Genomic DNA, 16,465 nt, shown 5'->3' with positions numbered 1-16,465 from the left:
CAAAGCCCGCTCAGTGGACGCGCTGACGGAACCCCTGTTGTTCTCAGAGCCTTTCACCAGGTATTTTTCACTCAGCAATGAGAAGAAACCGTGCCTTGCATGGCACAGAGCTGTACAAAAGACAGCAGATGCAACCACCCTTTCCTACTGAAATGAAAAACAAGTATCAGCACTTTTTTTTCAAGTTTTAATGATGCACAGGGATGCTATGTTTAATCATCACACCTCATGAGGAGGAATCATTAAACACTTCAAAAGAAGCCTCTAAAAAAGATCAATGTTCTACTTGATTGAAAAAAAAACCCAAAAAACCAAACAAACATTGGAAACTACATTCCCTTGTAGACATCTCAGCCAACAATATTGGATCTTTCCCAAAAGAAACGCTGGGGTTACAGAATCAGACCAGGGAAATCAGTGATGCAGTGATGAGCTGAAGGGACATCGTGGTGTTCACTCAGGCAAAACCCAAACCTCAGCCAATCCAGATGGTGAAGTCAGGCACTTACTGGTGTTTCCAAAACCCAATTCAACAGTGTTGTAAAAAACAAACCAACCAACCTCACAAATCCCAGCCAGCCACATGCCAGACTTCTTGTCATCCTGCTGATGAAATTCCCATCGTTTTCAAATGGACATTGGGAATTCCTATTATATCATTACATAAACAACAACAAAAACACCACATATATATTCTTCTATTAAGCACCATCAATAGCTTTTAATTTTATTTTAAAAGAAAGAACTGATAGATGAGCTGTTCCTACTCCTTCACATCTAATAGCCTGAGTTTTCACTTGAATATTTTAAGCAAGGGTCTATCAGCACACAGGTGTTTTATCTTTTAATTTTTAGAGAGAAAAGGTATGAAATGTTGATCTCCCAAGTAAATCATTTCTAGGAAAAAATGCTGCTGTCCAATGGCACAAAACTAAGTATTAATAAAGCTGTTCAAGGAACATATTTTAGTGCTATTCTTGAAAGATAGTTTTACACTCCATAATGCATTCATCTTTGCTTCAGAAGGAGTATTTCCTAATGTATTCATTTGAACTTAACACTACTTTGCTTACATGACAGCTACTAATGCTTTTCATTTTAAAATCTGTTTTATTCTGTGTTCAGCACTGTAGTTTTTCATCAATACCTCTAACAGTTATTTTCAATACCCACTTCAATCCACTGAGAAAATCAAAGTGTTGTATTTAATAACCAAATATTCCTTCATCTGAGCATCATGAAGTCTCCAAGACAAAAACATGAAACTCTACCAGGAACATAACAAAAACATTGTGAAGCAGTAAGGACTTATCTAATGACTACAACACTATTTATCTCCTCCCAAAAAGAAAACAGCTTTGATTTAAAAAAAAACCAACAAAAATTCCCTGACCACAAATCGTATTTTTCTGTTATCACAGTGACATTACCAAGACATCTAAGAGACCTGGAGAGAAATGGAGAAAGAATCAGTCTTGCCATGGTGTGCCAACAGAAAATACCAAAACACAACTCAACCCCTGGCTTGTCTATTAACCTTCAGAGGTTATTTTCTTCTAATTTCTTCAATTAGACAGATTCTTCCCCAAACTCATAGCAGCCAGTCTTTCACAGACAACAGTCTGGAAGACAAATAGAATTAAAGTATGTCAGTCTAATGACAGCAGCCCTACAAAGCAAAAACCCCTCAAGTTCAATTGTTAATCTCCACTTCCACTCCTTGTAAAACGAGAAGTACTGGCCCCTAGCAAGCAATTCAAACTATCATATGGCAAATTAAAGAGCATCACTGATCTGAAGGGATCACAGGGTGCAATTCTCCCTGGAAAGAATGACCAGCAGGTTGTTTGAAGTACAGGAGAAAGTCATAAAGAACGATTTGTTTTTGCTCTGCCACGTGAGTTTACCCCTCTCCATCCTTGTCCAGGGAGAAAGGGAAGAGTGAAGGAGGTGAGGGGAAAAACAGAGGAATAGATGGGCTGAAGATTTTATTTGCTATTAACAGCACATTAGTTGAATGTTTAAGTGTCACTGTATTAAATATGTTGCAGGTGAGCATGCACATACATACACCTCTTCCTCATTTTCAGAAATAAATCAAGTAATCTAATCCATCAATTTACAGAGAGAGATTTCTAAACATATCTGTTAATTACCACAATTCTAGTGAGTAGTCCCTAGTGCACACTTACTTTAGGGGAAAAAAGTAAGCTTAATTAAAATAAAAAAAAATAAAATTAAAAATCTGTAAAGTTGAATATACAATTCAAAGTCTCAACTCTTCAACATTTAGCAGCGTATCCTGAGCAGGCTTTAATTTTGACTGAACAGCAGAAAATCTTGCTGGGTTCATTTCAGGCTGCAGGCATTTGATACTGCACTGACCTCGCAGTATTTACATTCCCCTCAGGAAAATCTGGCATGCAGTCCAACTGGGGAAGATCATGTCTAACACTACTTGAGCTACCAGTGCTAGAAGCAAGCAGAGTAACAGTGAAAATAGTAGGGTGAACAGTAAGGGCATGTACACAGAAATAAAATAAAAAGGAAGAGAAAGAGAAGGTCAAACAGCAGAAGAGGAGAAGAACTGAAGAGACAAAGACTTGGAGACAGTTGTTTTTCTGATATAAATAAATCCTTATTTTTTTTTCCAAACCAATGGTGCAGAGAGGCTTTCAGACTACTAAAAAACCAAATTACTTTAGCTCAAGGAAAATAAACTGATCAGAAGACTTGAAATATTTGCCTCTGATCAAAACAAATTAACAGCTGCCAACTGTAGCTTTGTCTGCATTGTGTTGAATTTTTTGTTGTGGTTGACATGTCTATGTCAAATTTGGACAGAAAAAAACAACCCAGACCATAAAATCCTCCATAAGCTCTGCTTTTGACCATCCCCTCTCCACTCCTAACAGAGACACGTGGTGAACCCAGCTGTTAAATCCAAAACCTGCTCACCTCCATTCACTGCAATTCAGGTTCCTACTGCTGCAAAGAAATTAGACAGGAATACAGGAGCCAATTTTCCACAAATTCTACTCCAATATTTCTTAGAGGTGCTTAACCCATCTTCAAACAAGTGAAAAATTTTGTTTGTTCTTTACAGATTCACTCTGCCAGCAACATAATCTCCTGTATATCAGGCCTGGTGAAAGTGTATGAGACACACAGGTCCTGAACCAGAGCCAGATTCAGTTCTTCAGCTCCTTGAAAAAATAAATAAAAGCCTTAAGTTACCAGAACGCCTTTTAAAACCCTGTTTCAAATTGCACAATGCAGTTTTTCACGGAAAATAATAAAAGCAAGAGCTCTTGTGTAAGTTAATGGTTGCAATACTTGACAAAAATGATGGTACCTTCAATCCTCATTAAAAGTTTGAGAAGTCTCTGTCTGCACTAATGACATAAAAACAGCATCACTAAAAGTCAGAAAGAAAAAACAACTCCATTACTGAGCAAAAGACTTCCTCCCCCTCTTATTTAAAACCAGGATGCTGATAATTCCAACTCCTCAGCCTGATGCAATCTTTGCTTAAATCATCAAGGGCTGCGAAACCCCACTTAGAGCCTAATAGGACATCACCACTTTAATCAACAGACTGTTTTCTATTTATGTCTCACTTCTAGTTCTCTTTCAGCAACCAAACAGCAAGATTTTCAAGGAACTTACATATCTGAACTCAAAAATGTTTTGAGGCAGCAGTCACCCAAACAAAAGATTATAATGAACAGGATAAAAGACTGGTATTTGAATTGCTGAATTTGATAGCACTTTTTGTTGTTTTGAACCACAAAATGAGCAATCAGAGGCACCAGAAATCCCGAATTTCTTGTTAGACAGGTTTGGCACTTTCACCTGAAGTTGGATGAAAACCACAGAGTGAGCTCAGTTCTGAAGCACATTGCAAAGTGTGTAGCTTCGAATGCAAGAATAAAGAGCACTTCAGGAAAAGGTTCAGATATTTATTATACCTTGAAAGTGAAGTAAAATGCAAATGTTCCAGGTAAGAAACTTGGGAGTGGGTGATCTGTAAAAGAGGCATAAAGAACAATGTGTTCTGTATATATATATGTGTGTATATATATACATATAGATGTAAGATATAAACACTAGTGGTAACAGGAAGACCAAAAGGATACCCTTTCATTAGATTTGCATTTAAACAGAAGTCACTTTACCATACTACTAGGCATCACTCATCTAAATAATGCTAAAATGACACTTTTTATGCTGTGTACTATGCACTGTGCAGTATATTCAGCTAGGAAAGTAGGCAAATTTAATGGTTTTGTTGTCACTTTATCTGCTCTAAAGAACAAAAAACTTTCCTTTAACCCTCCTCCTTGTGGCAATCACTAATGTGGCAATCCTAAACCTGGGAAACTTTTAAATTCAGTTTACAGGAAAAAACCCTTTCATTTAGTTATTGAATTGTCAGACAGACAGGAGCTGCAGATGAAGAAATACAAGAGGAAGAGGAGTACCAAGGAAATAAAACACTTTTTGCAGCAGGGTTAGCAAAATTCACACTCTGCCTCCTTCCAGCCTCATCCTCACAGCATTTCAAGGCAAGGTTGAGGTGGGTTAGGGTAACTTTAGTGCCATATTCCTCCAAAATTCACTGTAATAGGGATATTTTCAGGTTTCAATTAAACAAGTTAAAATTTTATTGATTCAAAAATCAAATTATTTTAACTCTGCTGATACAACAAAGAAGATGGATCAATCAGCACAAGCTGAAATGCTATTAATTGAAAAAAAAAAATAGTAACATTTGGGTGCTTTACCAACTGAAAATATTTCAGTGTTTCAGACCATGTAAGCAACGGATCCCCACATCAAGCAGAGAAGATGAGTTTGTACCACAAGAGAGATTTCAGATCAGAACAGATGATATGAATATCTAATGAGGTTTAGCTTGCATCATTCTTCTGATTAAAATTCATCATTAAATGAACACTTGATCTTACGACATTGATTGCTCAAACATGTATTTTTGTTTGCAACTTTCTTTGTCAACCTTTGCATCAAACCTTACAAAAAATTCCAACCAAAGAGTTTTATATTCATCTAGAGGATTTTCCTTATACATCAAAAAAGACAAAAGTAACCCTACAAAATGGTGTGAACAAAATTTAAAATCCACAACAAAACCCTCCACCTCACAGTCTTAGCCAAGAGGAAACCAAGTTACTCTTTCAGGCATTCAAGTAAATAAGATTAAAAGGTTTTGTTTTTCACTGTAAGCATTTGAGAGCATCACGTGTTTATTCTTGTTGCTCACAAAATTTTATTTAAAAGAGAGATTTCTGTCCTTTTTATAAACCAAGTTCACTGAAAAAAATTTTTAGATTATACATCACATGTTTTTACTCATCTCAAAAATAGTCTCAAAAATGATAAATCTTACAGACGTTGGTCAGGAGCTGCATAATCTTCAGGATTAAATAAAAAAATAGGGAATAAAAAAAAATCCAAAATGACAGAATTTTGCTAGTAGTACAGCTCAGAACAAAATCCAAAGCTGTATTTTTGCAGGATTTGTGCAATTACGGTATCCTACTTATTCAGGGAGTAGATGATAAAAGCTTCCAGGAAATACTGGAGTGGAAAGATGGCAAAGATGACATTTGAAAATTGGAGCTTTCACCAGGCATTTTGCTTCCAAATACCTTTTCCTAGTAGGACCTCTCTTGCATGGTCTGACACACTGAAACATTTCCAGTTAATAAAACACAAGATTTATTTTTAAAGCACTTGTTTCTATTAAACATGATTTTTTATAGATTCTGGAAGAAGTAAAAACAGAGAGCCAATTTTAAAGGTTAGGTTGCTTGGCAATGTACCTTTCCTTACAAATAATTGTTCTTACTAAATCACAGTGGAGAAAGCCATGAAGAATTAAGTTTGTGGAACCTCCTGAATATGCAAGTATTTTTTTAATTGCTTCTATAAAGCTTCAAGACAATCACAGGCCGCACAGAAATTCAAAATACTGTCTTAAAAACCCTTTTTTCCCCATCCCATAGATTTCAAATAAGTATTCAAGTTTCATAGGTCTGGAGCAGAGATGAAGAAGAGATGAAACTTCTCAACCAAGCATTTAACCAGACCTCCCTGTCCTACCCAGCACTGGGAAGCAGAGTTTTACTGGAGTGCCTCTGCTGTCAAGTTCCCATCCCCAAATTTCTACTTCTGATGGCCACCACTGATGCAGCTTCTTCCCTCCTCACCATCACTGTCAGAGAACACCTCACCTTCAAGCAAATGCAAGGAGAGAGCTGCAAGGCATGGTTATCTCACACATTCCAAAGAAAGAAGGCAAGGGAGGAGGGAGAGAGAGAAGGGGAAAGAGTTTAAATTTAGGTATTTACTTACTGAAACACAGAAAAGAACACATATCCAGGCACCACGCTGGCAGGAATCCCAGCAGTCAGGGCTGTGGAGCTTTGCTTCCAGCAAGGATTTCTTTGCCTGAAGCTCCACAAGAGCCTTCTCCCCCTCTCACAAGCACACAGAAGTGAACTGAGGAGTGCTCTGCACTGCCAGCCCGAGTGTATCTCAGGTTTCATGAAGTCTAATTCATTAGAATAAGAGCTGGGGTAACATAAACATGTGCAGGAAAAACAGGCTTGGCGCAACACCACAACAGACACCGGGTTTGATCAGCACAACAAAACTCCGTCAGACCACAGGGTTAAAAAAGAAAAGTGGGTGCAACTCCTTTAAAGCAAAAGCAGAACATAAAAGGCACCAGGTAAAATTTGGACCTGTAAAAGCTCTAGCAAACAGAGCTACAACGAGTAGTTCACAAGGCACCAGGTGAGGTTTATGGAAGTGTCCCTCAGCTCTGGGTGCTGCAGGATATGGTACCAAGGTGAGGAAGAGAAAAAGAACCTGTGCAGCACCCAGACACAACAGGAAGATGAAATACAGGTATGTGCCCCAAAATCAGTCTGAAGAAGGCACATCAGTTATCTTTTTTTTTTTTGCAAAGGGGGGAGGGCTTGGGGAAAAAAAATGTACTACTGTATTTATTAAACACTGCAGCAACCACCTACATGAAAGTTTTGATTGATGAGCATTTCCTCTGCTTTTTGCCATCCTTCACACATGAAAGACCATGCAAGAATTCACTTCACTGTAATAAATGTAGAGTATATCCACTTTATCTGCCAGTAGTACTTAATCACCAAAAAAAGACCAAAGCTAGGGAAAAGATCTTTCCACTTCAAAAACAAGGATCTAAAGCTAGAGACCAATTTACTAATTTGTTAACAAATATCAAAAAAGTTTGAGTGTCTTCAATATCTTTCTCATGGACTTCAGTATCTCATGTGACTACTCATGTATAGGTATTTTTGTATTTTTAAATAATTACTTGTCAATTCTTACAAGTGTTGAAAAACTTGGTAAAGATTTTTAAAAAATCAGTAAGTTTTCTTATGCTTTCAAGTCTTTCTCAGTGAAACTGAAGCATTTAAGGTATTGCCCAATTTAGAAACACACTGCAGGAAAGAGACAGCTCCAAATATCAACCACAGACGTCATAGGCAAAAAGATCCTTTAGAAGCACAGCAATTCCTAACGTTCACATTTGGTATTCCACCTCCCAGACTAACTTTGAAACAGACTCCTAAGCCAGGGATAATGGGCCCTTCCAGACCTGCACACGAGTCAGACAACTTGTTTTTGCAGGGTGAACTTTTGCCACCCTTCCCTCTGGGAGAAATCCCATTAAGTTTGCTCCTAGGAAATCAGCTCCCACTCCTTTTCCTGACTTGCCACCGCTCCTTCCTGCCTGCTTGTCTCTCCACTCTTTCCCTTTCTGCAACTTCTCCCACCCTTTTAGCCTTCCCCTGCACTACAGCACTACCTACAGCCTTGTCCTTCCACATCCAACCCATAAGAAGCTGCTTTTTGGATGCAGTCCCACCTCTCCTCTGACCCACACCCATCTCTTCCTGTGCCTAGAATCCTTCCACCTCCACACCCAGCTTGAGCTTTGCAGTATTTTTGGTTCTCAAAATATTTCAGTGGAAGAAAGAAGCAAATGTTAAAACAGATAATAAATGTGCAGGCATTCCCAAAAAAGTTCTCCTTATCTGAACAGCTTTGCTCACTACAAAAGGCACAGGATAGCTTGTAGCTACGTCCCAGTTCACCCACACACCATTATTTGACCTACAGATCATACCATGTAAGGAAAAGAATTGAGTTTATTCTTCATTTTAGTAAAATAAAGGTTAGGGGTAACAAGAACTAAATTTCCAGGAGGAACACTGCGATTTTTTAGTCCTGGAGAAAAACTGTTTGATCTGTTCATATTTTTCTCAAAGTCCAATTTCCTTTCAAGAAAGGGCTTTTCTGCAAACACTACTGGTTGTTCTTTGATTTTTCTGGAGAAAGTCTCATCTGAATGGGAAAGGGTCTTTAGAATGCACATAAAAGACAAAGGTTCAAATGAAAGCTGAATTCTCAATGAGCACAGGTTTATTTTAGTAAACAATAGAAACTCAGAGCTGAACGAGATCTTATCCCTTTTAATCACTTAATAAATTTTTCTTGCCTTCCCAATTTTCAAGCTACATGTCTACAATAAACAAACCTGCACTGACAAAAAGCCTCTATAAAAGCACACAAAACCTCTGTTTGATGCAACAGTGCATTCACCTTGGCTGTGGCCAGGGTTTGCCAATGCCTTGATTCAGCTAGCAACAGGAAAAAACTGTTCTGATGAATACAGAAAAAGGTAAACTTCAAGAGCAAACCCTAAAAATGAAACTTCAACCCTCTTAATTCTTTGAGTTTTTAAGAACTTCTGCAGTCAGCTTTTTTACTGCCCAAAAAGTGTCAGTCCTACAGCAAAGTTGAGAAAAATCAAATTCTAACATCCAAACAGCTTACCTAATAGTACTTCTGTACAAGCCAACCTAGGCAAACTGATGCAAAATTCCACAAATATTGTATTTGGATTGATTTTTAGAACAACCTTATTTGACAAATTAGCAATTTAAATAATATAATATAACCCTTGTTTGGAAAGGAAAACAAAAAATTACATAAATATTGAACATGTATTCAGAACTATTGCAATGAGAACCAAAACTGCAAGAACAGGAAGCAAGTGCCTGAGTTTAGATCATTGGGTCGTTTTAACCACCAAAAGGGGTTTCTTATGCAAATACATAAATGCACATACACAGTTATGTAATTTTATAGTACTCAAACCCAGTGCTTCGGTGCCTAAAGATTATGAAGTCATCACAAAATCCTAAAAAGATCAAGCTGGAAATTCTCAATGATCTTACTAGATGAGGAGTCTGTGGCCCGTGACCAGGTCTGTCTTCTCCACTGGGAAGGATCACAATGGGATTGTCCCATGGGGTCCTTTTCCTTAGGCACTCATAAATAACATAAGTAACTTAAGCTCCCCATACTACTCTCCAGCTTAGATGTGTTTTGGGAGTAAAGCCCTTAACTTTCCAGAGCTCAAAGTGCACAATACACTCAGCACAATTAACCAGGCCAGTGAGAGACCCAAAGCAGGACAAAAGGAATATCAAGTTTGCTGCATCACAATTTTCAAGCCCCATGAGTTTTACTTCAGAAGATTCAATACTTAACTGAAAACAACAAATGTTGTAATTGAATGTCTTGGTTCTACAGTCAGGGGACCTATATTCTGGGTAAAAGTTTAGTTGTATAAATACCAAACCAAGCACTACTTCAGCAAAGTTTATTGCTGGAGTTCCCACCAAGTGCCAGTGAAGGGCTGTCAGTGCACAGGTCTAATGTAAATTAAACAAACCCAGACTTCTCACTCTGAAAGGGACAAAACCCCTAAACAATACAACCACTCTCCTGAGAACATACACAAGGTATCACCACATTGCACATTCTTTTTAACTCCAAATAGCAAACTACACCTTTTGTCATTCAGGTTTACTAGAGGTGAGGAGGATGTGGGGAAATGGTTCTGTCATTAGCAAATATTCTACTACTCGAAAAAACCCAAAAAATAACATGCAAAAAAGGTCAAAGTCCTAGCTAGCATCAACTTATTAAGACAACCCTACACCAAAAGAAAACCACAGTATACAAAGGGAAAAACCCCTTATCTCTCCCTGTTATAGTGTATCTTTCCAGCTTAAAACTAGAACAAATTCAATGCCATGGGAGAGGAAAAAAAAAGTGTCAAATAGTCACCGTTTGGTATTTACTTATTCTGAAACCGAGTGCACACATCCCAAGAAAAATAGAGTGTCCTTTAAAAATAATCACATTTCAATGCAGTCTGTAAACTGAGTCATTTGTTTGAAATGCCAGTCCAAGGAATGCTAAGATTTAGCTGACGATTATCTCCTCGACATTATCCCAATTTGATTATACAGTGTTTACTACATCAAAGCCAAAAAAAGCACAGTAATAGATTCAGCAACACACCCACTTGGAACACTGAAGACCTATTTTTAAAGAACCAGAGGAATAATTTTCAAAAGGTTTTTATTTTCAAACACAGTCTAGCATAAGAACTTACCACAAAGGAAGGTTGTTAAACATTTCTATTCAACCCACATATTTGAAGCTGTGCCTCAGAACTTAGGTCAAATTATTTATGTGATCAGGAAACTTGACTATCCTTCTTGTCTAACTCTGACTGGAAACATTGCAGCAATCCAACAGACAGGTTTCAGCGGATGAAGCACCAAAAGCATGACATTAAAATTCATTTCATTGTAACTTTGTAACTCATATGGAACATAAAACGATCTGTTTCTTCCAGAACCACAAACAAGATTTCAATATTTTTAGTTTTTAACATAGCTTTATTACGCCGTAATTGGGTATTAATAACATTCAGCAAATCAGTACACACAAATCAGCAGGTTATGGTTAAAAATCCACATGTGGGGGTGTTTGTATAGCAGAAGGTCACAAACAGCCCGTGCTGTTTGCCCCTCATGCAGAAGCCCCACAGTAGTTAAAATTCAGACAACCAGAATTATTATAATCAACACATCACCCGGAGTTACAGTGCCTGGGATTAGAAGACAGTGATTATAACGTTGTCACCCTGTCTTCGTTAGCTCTCACATCCTCTCTAGCACCAGCACAGAGAGGGAATGCGAGACAGCTTTAAAAGAAGCTATCACCGGGCAGGAATTCAAATTCAGCCTGAGACACTACACAACAAACCAGTATTTAACTTAGGATGCCAAACTGGTCAGACCACGTGAACCTTTCAGCAGGCCTGACAGCACCATCCCTGCTATCCTCCTACAGCTCTCAAACCACACAGAAGTGTTTGTGCAACATGTTTTCAAAGGCAGCACAACTTCCAAACACAAACAGAGCTATTTTCTGTTGGCTGTCAGCAAGACAATCAGCTCCATGCACATCCTCACAGTTATGGCAGCACCTTGAACACAAGATCTTGGAAGGACAAGGGTGCACAACCAACTCAGCACTCAGTAAATCTGGCCAGAAGAGCATCAGTTACTGTACAACAGCTGTTCACACACTTGTTTATTCAGGAAAACTCAAGTTGCTATTTTCCAGTTACTACAGCTAGCCAACACTCTGTTCATGGGTTTATTCTACAAGAAAAGGTTCCATCTCAAAGTCCAGAAGAATATTTTTTTTTTCATATTGTATACACACACAAACACAGCTTTCTTTAATTCTCACTTGTCATCATTTAACAATCTGCACAGTACTCCTGAGGTGAAATTTTTAATGGATCCTTGTCCTCAGATTGGTGTATTTCTTGTCAACTGCTACACAACACTCCTGCAATGTAAATTGCAAGAAGGCGGAATAGAACAGAAAAACAACTTGCTTATTAACAAATAATCTGCCCTCGTAGACAGCACAGTGCCTATTCTGGTCAGATTTTTGGGAGCATTATGCTCTATTGTATGCTCTCTATTTTAACTTTTGTTTAGGACCAAATCAAACACACTCATATAAAATCAACCATGAAACACACATGTAACAGCCACCTCACGCTGCCTACAATGCCTCTTACACAGAGCAGCAACCTTGTGCTCAACACTACAACACAGGAAAAACCTACCTGCAGCCTATAAACTCTATCTGTAAAGTTCACTCATAAAAGTTACCCCACTAATGACATTACTAACTTAAAGACAGCAAACCAAACACAGTGCAGTGAGCAAAAACTCCTGAATGATTTGAGAAAAGCCTGTGAATTGTTAAATAGAAGAAAAAGAAGCATATTAACCAAATATACATAGTGTATTTTTAGCCACTTAAAAATTTTCCAGATAAGGAATAATGGACTAACTATCTGGAGGGGAAAAGCTTGTAAGAAATTTGTACAGATCCAACCAATACACCCCCTGGATTTCTACACAAGAGCTTGATTTTCATGTCTCTCATCCAAGAAGACAATACACACAGCAAGGCTACCACAGTGAACGTGCTCCTCAAAACATACTGAAACCAGAAGAAAAAAGAAAGAAATAATGGAAATCAATGCTAGAAGCAGAAGCAGGAGGTCTGCAAAGAAAATGGCCAAATTAAACCTTCAGTGTGGCTTTAAACAATGTAATTAGCCAACAGGGCTGAAATCAACTCTTCTCCCAGTGATGAAGTAAAATCTTGCCTTTGTGAAAGCATTTATGGCACAAGAGGGTACGCACACAAATGTCAAGCAAACAGACAAATTCCAGGTATTCTTGAATTGCAAGGACATTTGTTGTCAGATGGTTACATTCAGAGCAGAAACTGCATTTGAATCTGCATCCTCAAACAGCTTTAATAAACACAAAAAGTCAAGAAATTGTTTTAGCTGTGCAGAATTCAGTAAAAAAAGGGCTACATACCCTATGACAAATTTAAATGCACCTTTTGGATTGACAGCACAACACTCAAGTTCAGTTGGGAACGCATTCAAAATTACAGTGACATTTAGACAAACTAATTGAAAATTATAGTAATGTGACAAACATTCAACTTACTTTACATAATATCTTGCACCTTCAAAAGTATATGCTTCCTCCCAACCTGTGGGTAAGTCTGGAAAACAAGCAGCAAAACATTCCAATTACCTTCTGAAATGATGCTAGCCATACTGGTCTACTCCCTAACACTGAGGGAGTTGAAATACGGTGTCTGATTCCACATGTCGAAACCTTTAGTCCCAGAAACAAGTATTTCAGAATTGACTCACAAGACTGCCTAAGTGTGAATTCTGTGAGCCAAGAGAAGCTGCACGCCTGAAAATCTGATTGGGCTTTCTTGTTCTCAAATAATAACAAGGATGGCTTCAGTGTGCCCTTGTTTAAGGTCCCTTTGCCCAGCAACTCGGGGTCATCGCCACATCTCCCTGCCTTGAACTTGAGCAGCATCACATTACCTGGCAGGCAGAGATCTAAACAAAAATCCACCTAACTGAGTTCCATGCAAGTCAGAAGCTCCTGAAGAGGCACGATATCAACTATACCAGAGCATTAGCATTGTATTAGCATAATTCCACCACTCTTGTGACTAACAAGTGTTCCTGCAGTGTTTACAACTCTATTGCATTTTACATGAAAATCATTTTCCATGTAAATCTAGTAGAGAATGTGGGCATATCTCTTCCTTTCTTTTACCACTCTTTGGAGTCAGGAGTCCAGATATAAAAAAAACCCATACCACTAATGGTCAAAATCTCTCAACTAACAGTTTCCTGGTGTGATTGAAGCTCTGGAGATATTGCACCTCTAGATGCACCACCACTCTTAAAAGTTTGCCCCTGTCAATAAAAATAATGATTGATACATAGAGCTCTCTCATTGAATTATAAAAGCAAAAATGCATTCCTAAAGAAAAAGAAAGCAATCAGTCTGGGTTATGTGGTGGTTTTCATCCTCCTTATTATTTATTTGCTCTGGCTGCTTTTTTTTTTTTCGCTCCCGTCTTCTGCAGAACAAAAAATCAAGGTGTATTTCGACAATGGGGCAAAGTACAGCAAACAGGAAGTCTCTCCAGCAGAAGTATTTATGGTTGCTATAAGAACTTTGCAAAAAATACCCTTCCAGTGCTGAATAGCTGCAAGAATAAAAAGCACTTCCATTCATAATGGAGGACAAAGCTCTCCTCACCGTCTAGAACATGCCTCACAGAATTATTTAACAGAGAGCTTTGCAATAATATACATCTGCAAAAGAAGTGCCATTCACTCAAAAATTGTTTAAGAGAAGATAGATGCATTTTGAACATATTTTGACTAGGTTCCAAAACAATGGTCAGAGCAAAAGAAGAGATAAACCTCAGAATAATTCTGTTTGATTATATCTGTGTATGGAGAGATTCATTTACATACTTGTGAATGAGGAAAACATTAGGAACAGATCTGGTTTTTAGACACTTTGGTATCTGATTGATGAATTATGGCCAATGTATCCAAGGTCATGTCTCAGTCTTGTGTTCAAAAATAAGTTTAATTTACCTGATGATAACTCTACTCTGTTATACACAATACTCCAGACACTCAAAAGCAAACTGCATTTCCTTTCGAAGGCACTTAACAGCAGAAACAAATGAGACACTTGGAAAATTACCGGGAAATCATCATCAGTCAACAGAGACAGTGGGAATAGTTTAAAAAAAGAATTAATACTCAGCTAATGCCAGTGTTGAATGAGAAAAGCACTTCACACACATCTGCCCCCATGCATATTGCTGTAGATGAAGGCCACTCTCTCTGAGCACTGAGAGCAGGAGGAAGAGGAGCCTGACAGCAATCAGTAGTTCTACTCCCAAGCATTAAATGACTTCTTTTAAACAACAGAACCTTTGCTGCAAATCAAACTGTAGAGTTCTAATAAACAGAACCCTGTGGTTTTTAAACTATTCCCAACTCAAAAACTACAAAAAAAAAAAAGAAAAAAAAAAGAAAGGCTGTCCACAGTTTTCTAAAAGGCTGTTTCTGATTCCTTAATGCATAAGTATTAACCAAACATGAAAGCAGATAATCTGATACAGACCAATTCACTTGCAGATTATTTCCCCGTGATTATCCAAGTGATTATACACATAAAAACAACTGCACGTATTACTACACTCCACCACCTCCCAGTGGCATATGCAGCCTGTGTGCAATTCCAGCAGTCAAGAGTTGGCTCCGGGTCTCCAGAGTGTCTGCTGTAAATCCTCCTCCTCCAGCACCTCCTGCTGCTACTTCTCCAGAGTGGAGCAAACAGCAGAAGCAAAGACTTGATTCCACCCTCCTCCCTCCAAGTTATTTCTAATGTTTCAAGTCCCTTTTCCTCCTACCTATTCCACCTCTCACAGTCACTTGGAAACCACACAGACTCTCAGCCTAGATGGAAGCGCAGGGAGAAAAAGGGTTTCTAGGTGACTAGCGAAATCAGCCTCTACATTTCTAGTACACCTATCGTGGTTCAATCTAGGTACCGCTGGAAACAGAAATACGGCGAAAGGTTTCTTGCTCAAGTGAGGAAGGATGCTATGCAGGTGGATAACCGGGGTAGCCAGCAAGGAGCACGAGAGGAACGAGGCGGTCTCTAATGGTAACTACACAGCCTCGCAGGGGTGATACAAGGCAACGGAGGGAAAGCGGAGACAGATACATTACACAGGCACAACTCGGGGGCAGGGGGAGAAGGCGCTCGAAGAAGGGGGAGGGCGAGCAGGCTGGACACGCAGGAGCGCCCGGCGGCTGCAGCGCTGCTCACCCCGGGGGAACAACTGCGCGAAGTGCGGGGAAAGCGGGATCGGGACTTGTCCCGGGGGGCTGCGGCGGCTCCGCGGGGACCCCGGGCTGAGCCCGCCCGGGCCAGGGGCGGGCGGGGGCGGCCGAGCCGGGGCAGGGCCGGGGGCCCCGGGCAGGGCTCCGGGCAGGGCTCCGGGCAGGGCTCCGGGCAGGGTCCTACCTGCGCTGCGGCGGTGCCCGGTGATCACGGCCTCGCCGGTGAGCGGGTGCAGCCAGGTCGTGCTCTTCGCCTCCTCGCTGCGGGGACGGACACACGGACACAGAAGACGCGGCCGCCCTGGCTGATCCCGTAACTCCAGCTGCCGGGCAGCGCCCGCAGCCGCTCCGCGCTCAGCTCCGCCATGGCCGAGCAGCCGCAGCCGGGGAGAGCCGAGGGGAGCGCGGGCGGGGGGGCGGCGCGGGCACGAGCAGCGAGCGCGTCCCCGCCGCCGCCAACACCTTGGGGAGGGGCGGGAGCAGCGCCCGCCCCGCCCCGCCCCGCCCCGCCCCGCCCGCCGCGGGGGCGCGCTGGCCGCGGGGGCGCGCCCGGCCGGCGGGGGCGGGTTCCGGCGTGTGGGGAGGGAGCCGCGGGGATGGACGGAGCGCCGGGAGGCGGCCGGGGCCGTCCCGCGGGGCCGGGAGGCGATGTGCGGCCGGCAGCCGGGGAGGACGGACGGACGGACGGACGGACGGACGGAGGGAGGGAGGGAGGGAGGGAGCTGCGGCCGGTCGGAGCGC

General features: G+C 40.6%; 1 protein-coding gene across 1 annotated transcript in view; it reads right to left on the bottom strand.

Annotated features, from left to right (window-relative positions):
* Window positions 1–16,224, bottom strand: part of LOC131586196 (pleckstrin homology domain-containing family A member 5-like) — a 67,360-nt gene extending 51,136 nt beyond the window's left edge. The window contains 3 exon segments of the mRNA XM_058853074.1: window positions 12,987–13,044; window positions 15,909–16,002; window positions 16,005–16,224. Coding sequence (XP_058709057.1) covers window positions 12,987–13,044; window positions 15,909–16,002; window positions 16,005–16,091 — 239 coding nt within the window. The 5' untranslated portion in view covers window positions 16,092–16,224.
* Window positions 16,225–16,465: the final 241 nt, after the last annotated feature.

The sequence above is a fragment of the Poecile atricapillus genome, chromosome 18, assembly GCF_030490865.1.
Source record: "Poecile atricapillus isolate bPoeAtr1 chromosome 18, bPoeAtr1.hap1, whole genome shotgun sequence".
NCBI classification, from domain to species: Eukaryota; Metazoa; Chordata; class Aves; order Passeriformes; family Paridae; genus Poecile; species Poecile atricapillus.
The sequence above is the reverse complement of the archived record's forward strand: the minus strand, read 5'-3'. Positions and strand labels throughout refer to the sequence as shown.